The following is a 10,431-nucleotide window of genomic DNA, read 5'->3' on the forward strand; positions in this document are numbered from 1 at the left end:
GCTGCTTCTGCAACGCAGCGGTGATGTCACAAGCGACCTACTACTAAACAACACAGCTGCTCTCCTTGTCAGAGAGTAATAACCATCACACCATTTTAGTCGAAACGCGTTGAGTGGGAGTCTGTGGAGTGGGACCCCTACCTTTTTCCACTACAGGAGGCCCTGGCTATTTGTATTTTGGTCTTTTACACCTACGCTCTAATGGTGATGTATCTGCATCTTTAATTTTGGGCAATACTGCCTCCATTTTTGCATCTACTGACTCAACAACGGTTATCTCATGTTTTGTGCACAAATCTGCAGTTTGTGTAATGGAATAGACGCATGCTTGTTATAGCGCTACCTGTGTATGTTGACTACCTTTGGTGTATATCTTGACCATTTTACGTGCCTTTGCCTCATGGAACATATGTATTGGTAGATGCGAGTCCCCGTCCTCTTTTAATCCTTCTCCCCTTGTTTTTAAACCTACATTAATAAATTTTGTATTGTTATCACTCATTTGGTATGCCCACGTGCTTCTTCATAAGGATGCTTTTTTGTTGCATTACACATTTATTATCCTTTAGCACCACTGTCTATTGATATAATACCATATACTAAGACAGTTTTTGGGCAACAGTTACGTACTGTGTTGATGCGGTATACTTTGTGTGTACACACACACACACACACACACACACACACACACACACACGTCGTGAGCTTGTCCTATTTTTTTTTCTCATTCCTCGATTGCATTTCCAGCTCCATTCTGCTGAATCGCTCATCCTCTTAAGAAAGAGTCCTGCGGTCTTTCCAGGATACTATACAATCTTGCCCGCTTTCAGCCTCAATGCGATTTCGAAGAGTCTGCCTTAATGCCACTGGGTTACCGCTTCCTTCATTCACAAGATGAAATCCGACATTAGCTGAACTGGGGCCTTTTTCCTGACAGTCGGTTCTGTAGGTGCTCTGGTCACAGTATCCTCCTGTTGTAGTCCTGGAGTACTGACATATGAATCTTCATAATTACAGTCATCTCTTCTATAAAACAAAAATCACACTAGTACTACTTTCTCTCTGGGGCTTACTTTGGGACTTTAACAACAACACTCTTTGTGGCGCTTGTATCCATGATATATCCTGGCTAGGATCCAACAAGCTTACAAAAATCACTTTTTAAAAAAAAGTTGTTCCTATATAGTTACGGTAAGTAAGCTTGCAGCAGTTACACCTTACTTTGCAGCACTTGAGCAGGCTTTCCAGCATGTGCTGTCCTCCGCACGTCCGTAATCTTTCTGCAGACTAGCAGGGCAGCGATAGCATCTGTCTGCACAGCATTTTAAAATCCTCCGCTGACATCATCGTAACCTCTCGCGATATCCCCTATGTCGTGCTTCCACACCGTCGGGCTTCTTCTGGCTTGACATGCTCGCACCTGCCCAAGCGGCTTCAAGAGCTGCGAGCCTCAGCGGCTATTTGCAGCATGGCTTTCCGACGGCCCCATGGAACAGCAACTCCTTGGAGTGCAGATGTCTGTGCTTCAGCGGGACAGGCAGACAACTCTCGTGGATCAAGTACTAAGTAGTCAGATAAGTCCTCTCTACATTACAGTAAAAAACTAACCTCTAACTCAGTTAGGTAGGACAGAGGAGGGGAGGAAAGGAGGAGCTATTTATAGGTCCTCCCACAGGTAGATCTTTCTGTCCTATCTTAAAGGGAGGGTGGAACCTAACACCATTGGTGGCCACTGCCACAGGGACAATCGGGAAATACTAATCTTATATTTGTGCTCAGGGCTGTAGACAGATTTCCCGGGGCCCAAGACTACAGTGTCCCCCTCCCCTGGTCGGCCGTGTTGTGAGCCCAATTTCAATCCTCGCGATCCCCCCATTTCATACCTCACGTGCCCCCTCTATTTCCCTCCCTCTTCAAGTGTATTTTTCTCCCCTCAGTCTCACCTCTTACCCCCCCCTCCAACAATCCCTCTCCCCCTCCATCAATCCCTCCACCCCCCCTTTCCTGACTCACACCCTCCCTCCTCCCCTCCGCCCAAAACTGTACTTCGTATTGAAGGTGTGGTCTTTTGTGGGTGAATGGAACAGTGTATCCATAACAACCTGAGCCAATCAGATATGTCTGAGGTTCTTACACTCCTACTTGGGTTCTCAGAGCGCTCCGATTGGCTAATTATCAGTTCGATACACACCCAGCGATGGCGTACAGCCTCCCGCGCAGCACTGTTGCTCCAACGTAACAGCGAGGTGTAGTCATGCTGGTCATCGTGGTCCAGGAGTCTGTGCGGATGTTGTAGGCCTCAACGGAGGAGAGATGTGCAGTGCCGTCAAACCCGCCCACCACATAGATGTGATCATTCAGCAGAGATACGCCAGCACCTGCAGCCATAGGCCAGGAGTGGGGATATTACACGAGTGAGAGACGAGCGCAGAGCCATAAATATAGGCAGACAGTGAATACCAATGGATTAAACGGTTAGGACATTCAGATTGTTAAGTGCATGTCTGAGTGTATGATAGGGAGTGGTAGCCTCTCACCTGAACGTTTAGTGGCCATGGGTGTCACATGGCTCCAGTGGCCTGTGCGAGGATCATACCGTTCCACAGAACTCAGTATGTTTAGTCCGTCATAACCTCCTGAAACACAAAGGGAGTCCATAAGCGAGGTACACAGCAGGGGGCATTAGAAAGGAGTGATGCCAAGTATCGAGAGGTGGATCAATGTGTGCAGGGAGCTGGGATTAGATGGCGAGTGGTGCGGTACAGGGAGCTCTGGATTATATGGCAAACCATACAGTAGATGGCCTCCCTTTAAGCAGGGGAGAACAAATCTTCTCCCTGATCTCTCTGCTAAACCCAGACTTCTCACCCAGGCAGTAGATGACTCCATTGGCCACAACGAGCCCTGCCCCCTCACGCGCTGTTTGCATATCTCCCAGCATGCTCCACTGGTCAATGTTGGGGTCATAACGCTCCATACTCGTGTGACGCCGGCTCCCGTCAAACCCACCAGAGACGTAGATCATATCTGGAGAAAAGGATGCTCCATTAATGAAGTGAAAGGAAGCTACCTCACCGCCTCCATGAGGGCAACATCTCATCCACTCCTGAAAACAGTAACCCCAAATGCTTGAGAGCACCTGCCCAAGCAGACAGACAGACAGCAACCACCACAGTTAGAGCTGTGCCCCCCTCCCCCAGGTACAGAGAGGGGCCGAGAAGCCCCATGTTCAGCGGCTGCACATTATACACACGCGGATTGTTTAAAGTGCAGTATTATTTCTCTTCCTGTATACAGCTCACTAAACATGTTACACAGAATACTTGTAATTAAATGGCATGAGCCACGGTCTAGGACATTTTGCAGCCGCCGTTTAGACACTTGCCGTTTAGACACTTGCCGTTTTCCCGCCAAGGTAACCGGGGCTAATCTTTTCCCTAAATACCGTGTCCCCAAAACTCCTAACCACGTATCTTAGGGGTGAAACAGAAGGCGGCAGGACAGCACCTGTGAAAGGTTCCATTCCGCATGAGCCCAAGTGCAGAGTGAGCACGTGCATTTTTCCACTGCCAACTACTAACCTCCCAGTGTGGTGGCCCCTGCCAGTCCCCTCCTCACATTCATGGAGGCCACCGAGTACCAGACGCCATCTTCCTCTGAGGTGTAATCCAAACACTCCACCGAGCTAAGCCGTGAGCGCCCATCATACCCGCCAATCACGTAGACACGGTCACCTAAGGACACTGTGGCCACGTAGCGACGCTTACGAGTGACACTCTGGAGTGGGAAGAGCACGCGTCATGGAGCTGCTGGCACATGGTCAATGACACATTATGTGGACACAGCACAGGTTTAATTAACAAAAAGACAGAGGCTTCAATGTTCATACAGCTTTAAAAAGAAGGGGAAGGAAGGTATCACCCAGTCACCGGACGAAAGCTCGTTAGGGGAATTGGAGAGGTTACTCACCGGGAGGAAACCCCACTCCTGGGTCTTTGGGTCAAATTTCTCCACCACATCTATAGGAGATTGTTGGCTGCCGAATCCCCCAATAACAAGAAGAACCTCATTAGCACCTGGGAAACAGAAACATAACAGTGTCTCCAATGGATGGTGTCATGATAATATCATGAGATATTATGTATTTTAATCAATCTGGTGCTTCAGGGATTAATGTAATAAAAGATTGTATTTTTAAACTCAATGTATTGGGTTTATGACAGGTGAAAACTTTTCCTGGGTCTGTGCCGGTCTTCAGAGAGGACTAAATTGGGGGGGCCTATCACAGATGGCCCACTAAAAGTGACATGTGTAGAAGGTCATAAATGATAACCGGATGTATTCCCACGGGGGGGAGGGGCGGGGGAGAAAAAAAAACAAACAAACCTCCCCCCGCCAAAATCCAAGAAAAATGCATTTACTGTAATTTAAAGTTCTTGTAATCCTTTTTCTGCAATCTAAGCACTGGGTATGTATGTATATATGTATACGCATTTAATAAGTGATGCTTTGGGGCTCTGAATAAACTGTTGCACGCTCTGGAGAGAGTACTTACATTTTCGGACACATTTTTCTACAACAGATGTGTGTGTTAAGTGCATAGTTTTATCTATAATAAACCGGGACCCAAGATCCTGGTAGATATTAATTTACATATTTTGCATATTTCTTGGGTCGTGGATAGACATGAATGCAATTGAGGAATATTAACTCATTGAAAGTACCTTGCGCAGCAGAAAGTGGACTTGGCTAGAGTAGCCATGTGTATTAACCATGGTTGCATATCTAAGTCATGTGCTCACTTGTGTGCTATTCGTGACAGATGGTATATGGGTTCGGATTGAAGGGAGATATTGTTCATTTGAGAGACCTTTGAGAGCCATGTATTAACCCTTTATGCAGGTCACGTGCTCACAGGTTTGCCTTATGTGACAAATGGGAAAGACTAATGTCCCCACTCCTTGCAAGTGACCTCCAGACTAACCCAGACGTGTCCGGGTTCTGGGTCCCTGCATCTGGCTTCGCAGCTCTGGCCGCAGGTGGAATTTCTTTGCTTCGTCCACTAGGTCCCTGCACTGCAAACTGCATCGGATCAGGGACTGGAAAAGACGAGACATGTCACACAGTGACAGACAGTAAAGACCACATTCTACAGGATGACTTCCTACATTAAAAAAAAAAAAAAAAAACGGAAGGGGACAGTGACACCCTGTACCTCAGTGTCAATGACATCTGTGATGTAACGCGGGGTCAGCAGGGGCATGCGCACGTACTGCAGGAGCTGAGGCAGGGATTTCTCTCGCTTCTGCTTGGAGTGTTTCACCCAGTTTATCACAGCCTCAAACACAGGCTCCTCCGAGTCTATCTACAGGGATACGGGTAACGCAATGAGCAGACAATCTAACACACAACATTAATAACGTTCTTTAAATACCTCAATAAACAAAAAGATTAAAGAAAATATAGGACCCTTTCAGTGTGAGATGGGCAGGCAGATTATTGGAGAGAAGGAAAAAAGCAGAGGTATTAAACAAATTCTTTGCCTCTGTGTTTACCAGGGAGGAATCAATTGTAAAAATCGGACAGAGTCCATGTCTTGAAAGGCTTAGTTTGTGTCAGGGTGCTGAAAAGAGAACAAGCAAGAGCAGAGTGAGGGAGAAGGTGAGAAAGTGCACAGGAAAAGAGGGACTTCAGGGACGTCATACACTCCCCTGTGGTACCTGAATCTCATCACAGCAGATCAGCTTTTCCACCTCCTCCTGGTGCAGAAGCATGAACTCATCGTGATGAACCACCTCCGGGAAGTGCTTCTGGCTATAAACCTCTGCTGCCTGCATCAGGTCCAGGCAGCTATGAGTCTCCGCAAAGTCTCGGATCCCCAGGCAATTTGATGGATCGAGCTGAGACTCCAGGAAGTCACAACACGCCTGTTTCACGCCTGCAGGGGACACAGCTCACACTTTAACCTGCAGCTGGCTCCAGTCCCTGGTGCATCCAACCGCTTAATCTGCAGAGCCTAAGGCTCAGTGTGGACACGCAAAACACATGCAACATGTATACATTTAGGATTTGAAACATTTTAGGCTAAATCAGGATATTAAAGGAGATGTACAGTAGACTTGCATTTTACACAGATCAAAATTGAGAAACGCAAGTAATCCCACACTGCCCAACATCTTCCAAACCTTTCCCCTCTGTGACAAACAGACACCAAGAGCGTTACGGACTATACTGTAATATAGTAGAGTAATAACCAAATGTACAAGATGCCAAAATATACAGTGATAAAGGAATATTAATTAAACCTGCAACACTTAATATAAAAGGGACCTCTTTGCTCTGCCCTTTCCTCCCCTCTCAGCTGTGATGTTAAGTGGGTCTCTGCTCTTCCCGATCAGCTGTGTAAATGTTAAGTAGATCTCTCCCCCCGTTTCTCACCTTTCAACTGTAGTAAACAGGCCGCTGGCAGCAACTCCTGCACATTCTCCACTGTCACGTGGACAGTCTCCGTGTACACAAAGTCCAACAGGATCTCCATGGTGGACGAGGTCAGACCCTGGATGTCCACATAGGGTTTGTCCTTCTCCGAAAGCTGTGGGGAGTAACGGGGCATCAGAAGTGGGGGCAGAGGCCAGCACCCTCACCCTTTAGGGATTTGCAAAGAGTTTCAGTGTGGAATGTAACTAACAATTTACTGGTGCAATATGTCTAGATTTTGCCAGGGCTTTAGATACTGTTGATCATGCTATCTTTCTAAACAAACTTCAGTGCTCTGGAATAGGGAAGCATGCTTTAAACTTGTTTCATTCCTACCTATCAGGTTAATCCCAACACGTGTCTCGGGCATTAACTCCAACCCTTGGATATCACCTGCGGTGTCCCGCAAGGCTCTGTTCTGGGGCTCCTACTCTTCTCAGTGGTCATCAATGATCTACCTACAGCTTGTAAGGGAGCTTCAATAAACATGTATGCAGATGACATGCACACATCCCTAGCCTTTCCGAACTTGAACACGTACTTCAATCTGATTTTTTGAGACTTGAAAATTAGATGTCTCAAAACAAACTGTTTTTAAACACTGGCAAGACTGTAACAATTGTATTTGGGACCAAGACTAAATTTCTAGAGCTACCAATGGCTGAGCTTCAGATAAGAACCAGCTCTAACACCATCCTTGTCCCTGTTACCAATTTTAAATATCTGGGCATATGGTTTGACACACATTTAACATTTGGATTGCAGATTGATACCCTGACAACCAAACCCTATGCCAAACTAAGCATACTTTATAAGAACAAATCCTCCATAAGCCCGCTGGTCACAAAGCACATTGTACAACAGATGCTAGAACCAATTATAGACTATAGGGACATAGTATATGGCACAGCACCTTCGCAAACTAGACACCCTCTACAATTCAATATGCCACTTTTTCCTCCAATGTAATGACAACACACATCCCTGCAAAAATCTCAAAGAACGAGATTGGTCATCACTTGAGTCTATGCGCAAAGTTCATCTCGCCTGTCTTGCCTTCAAAAATTTCTTGGGCAAGCTACCCCCATATCTAAACAAGCTCCTCACCCCTACCACATGCAGCACTTATCTGAGATCTGACTACAAGGGACTTTCATGGTCCCACGGTACAACAAAGTATCCGGCTACTCCTCTGGCACCTCACAACTGGAACAATCTAGCCGAGACTCCCAAACCCAGCACAAGTCTAATTTCTTTAAAAAAATAAGCTCTCTCACATTTTTATGTGGTCTGTAACTGTTACATACGCCTATAAAACTTACTCTATCTTCAACTGTTCATGCAATATCTTCATATTTAATCTACAACCCTGTTCACCTAATGCAATGTCATTATATACAATGTGTAACCCTGTTCGTCTATGTAACCATGTATCTGTCATCATAACTCTGTGCCCAGGACATACGTGAAAACAAGAGGTAACTCAATGTATTACTTCCTGGTAAAACATTTTATAAATACATTTTTATATACACAATTCTTTTTTTTAGGTTATACTGTACTTATGTACTATAACGATTTCCTAAGAATTGCAGCCCCTGCATTAATCACAGAAGCAATGGTCCGTTTACTTAGCACTGCTCCAGTAAAATGATTGATGGATGATTCTTCAGTGTGAAGAATCATTTGAATATGTGGTGGATTCTGCCTGATGAATTCTCGTAGTAACCCAACTCCTGCGGCTCCTCACCTCGCTGGTGAACATTGCACAGAAGTAATCGCTGCAAGCAGCCAGTACGATGCGGTGAGCAGGGAAATCTGTCTGATCCACACGCAGCGTCACGTCGCACAGCGTCCGGCTCTTGCGCAGCGAATTCATGGTATTCAGGATGGACTTGGCATGGGAGTTGGTCATGAGGTCTTTGGGGGCCATGGTGCCAGGGGGCGCTGGGAGGGGCAGTTGGAAGCGGAGCCTGAAGTGGGTTAAATTATTTATTAGTTATGATCAGAGGGACATTTCTAACCCTAGCAATCACAGTCTAATAAAGATACCCGTCAAATAATTACCTGTGCATTAGGAAACAGTCATATTAAAGCACCAATTTATCAGAATAAATCACCAAGAGTTTCCTGTGAGTTACTTTTTTCAGATGACGTAATTTGGGAAAACTAGCAATTACTGGGAACTTTAAAGTGATCAGTTACCTAATTATAACAGTAAAACATCAGCAGGGACACAACACAATGCGGATTAAGCATGGGATTCCTGGAGTTAAAGGGATGCTGATGGCGCTGATGGCACAGACAGACCCCCATTCTACTCCTTTTTCTCGCCCCCCTCCCTATTCTACTCCATGTTCCCTCTCCCCCCATTCTACTCCATTTTCTCTCCCCACTCCCTTCTCCCCCCCCCCCTCTCAATAGTCCCATTCTCTTCTCACCCCCTCCCCCCCACATTCTACCTCTCGCCCCACTCCCTTTTCGCTCACCCGGTTACTCCGCGCTCCGGGTTCCCTCAGTCTTTTTCCGTGTCCCCCCCCAGCGCGCACAGTGATGATGTCCCTCTGACAGCGCGTAACCGGAGTACGCGCGTCCTTGTGCAGGGGTTCCTACCGTCACGTGATCATTGAGTAGGCGGTACCACCAGAGCACCCGATCTAAACACTACTTAATATGCGCTCAACAGCCATTAGTGGCAGTCACATTTATTAGCAAGTATTAGCAAGTCCAACTCATTACAGGCATCCCACACATAATGTAGTCTCACTAATTATAAATCAGACTCACTCATTGGAGTGAGGTCACACTCATACATTATGAGCGAGACCAACCTCCAATAAATGAGTCTGCCTTATAATTTAGGTTGGAGTGGCTCAAAGACTAAAGACACTGACTGGCACAGAGTTTGGCTGCGGCCACGCTAGCGCGCGGCGCTTGGCGACTTTAGTTTCGGCAATTCAAATTGTCCCGCCCCCACTCACGCGGTGCGTGCTCGCTCGTGCGCGGGCACGTACGCTCACCCAAGCTTGGCGCTTGAGTAAACAAAAAAATTGACTTTCAAGCGAGCTCAACTTGCCTGCAACGCCACTCCGCCCACCCCCGCGTGCCCTTGCAAAATAGGCAGGACACCCGGCGCTCATGCTTAGAGAGTTGGTAACGTCACCGCTCTCAAGCATGAGCGCGGTCAGCGCCAGCGGGGCCGCAGCCTTTGAAGCAGGGGAACCTGGTTCAATTCCCGGTGTCAGCTCCTTGGGCAAGTCACTTTATCTCCCTGTGCCCCAGGCACATGGGTCAGGGACCTGTGTCTGCAAAATGTCTCTGTAAAGCGCTACGTAAAACTAGCAGCGCTATACAAGAACATGCTATTATTATTACAGCAGAGCCCCGCTCATACGGCGGGTTCCGTTCCAGGCCGCCGCTGTAAAGCGGGAATCGCTGTAAAGCGGGGCCTTAGTGTACTGTATTGTACCTTTTGTAAACAGAGATGCAGAGCTGTAAACCGACTGTTTCGCTGACAAATGGCATCTGACAAGGAGTTGCGCACGCACAAAAACTGTTGCTTAGTGACAGCCGGATACTTTGCTTCTGTGCACGTCATGCCGAAAAGCGCCGGAAAAACGGAACAAACGCTGAACCTAATGAATATGGGTATACCTTGGGAATCGCTGTATGAGCGGAACGCCGTGAAGCGGAGCGCCGTAAAGTGGGGCCCTACTGTATTTACTCATTGGAGGGGGATCTCATTTATGATAAGGTAGTCTCACTCATAAGGCAGACTCAGGTACTGGAGAGAAGTTTGACTCATTTGATAAGGCAGTCTCGCTCATTGTGGGAAAGTCTCGCTCATTGTGGGAAAGTCTCGCTCATTGGAGGGAAGTCATCTTAAGGCAGGCATTCATTGGAGGGAAGTCTTTACTCATAATTCATACTTTTAGAAGGGAAGTGTTACATATT

General features: G+C 46.9%; 1 protein-coding gene across 2 annotated transcripts; it reads right to left on the reverse strand.

The window, feature by feature from the left end:
* Positions 1 to 495: 495 nt before the first annotated feature.
* LOC142483653 (kelch-like protein 12) lies at positions 496 to 9,121 on the reverse strand. 2 transcript variants are annotated; one of them, XM_075583667.1, is made up of 12 exons: positions 8,967 to 9,121; positions 8,228 to 8,450; positions 6,439 to 6,592; positions 5,721 to 5,938; positions 5,216 to 5,365; positions 4,985 to 5,099; positions 3,970 to 4,076; positions 3,582 to 3,777; positions 2,869 to 3,027; positions 2,538 to 2,636; positions 2,192 to 2,378; positions 496 to 1,026 (listed from the first exon to the last, which is right to left on the reverse strand). In XM_075583667.1, the coding sequence occupies exons 2-12, from the start codon at positions 8,408 to 8,410 to the stop codon at positions 888 to 890; spliced, it is 1,707 nt and encodes a 568-aa protein (XP_075439782.1). In that variant the 5' UTR covers positions 8,411 to 8,450; positions 8,967 to 9,121; the 3' UTR covers positions 496 to 887. The 2 variants fall into 2 exon arrangements, with proteins under 2 accessions (XP_075439782.1, XP_075439783.1); XM_075583668.1 differs by lacking the exon at positions 496 to 1,026 and adding an exon at positions 1,541 to 1,562.
* Positions 9,122 to 10,431: the final 1,310 nt, after the last annotated feature.

The sequence above is a fragment of the Ascaphus truei genome, unplaced genomic scaffold, assembly GCF_040206685.1.
Source record: "Ascaphus truei isolate aAscTru1 unplaced genomic scaffold, aAscTru1.hap1 HAP1_SCAFFOLD_3514, whole genome shotgun sequence".
Classification (NCBI taxonomy): Eukaryota; Metazoa; Chordata; class Amphibia; order Anura; family Ascaphidae; genus Ascaphus; species Ascaphus truei.

Bases quoted from the DNA above. Each gene is read 5' to 3' on its own strand.
- LOC142483653 (XM_075583667.1), bottom strand. From the start codon at position 8,410: ATGGCCCCCAAAGACCTCATGACCAACTCCCATGCCAAGTCCATCCTG. The intron at 2,637-2,868 runs GTGAGAAGTCTG...TTTGTGTTTCAG, and splicing joins TGGAGTCATCTACTGCCTGG to GAGGTTATGACGGACTAAAC. The intron at 1,027-2,191 runs GTGTGTATCGAA...TTTGTTTTATAG, and splicing joins AGGCTGTACGCCATCGCTGG to AAGAGATGACTGTAATTATG.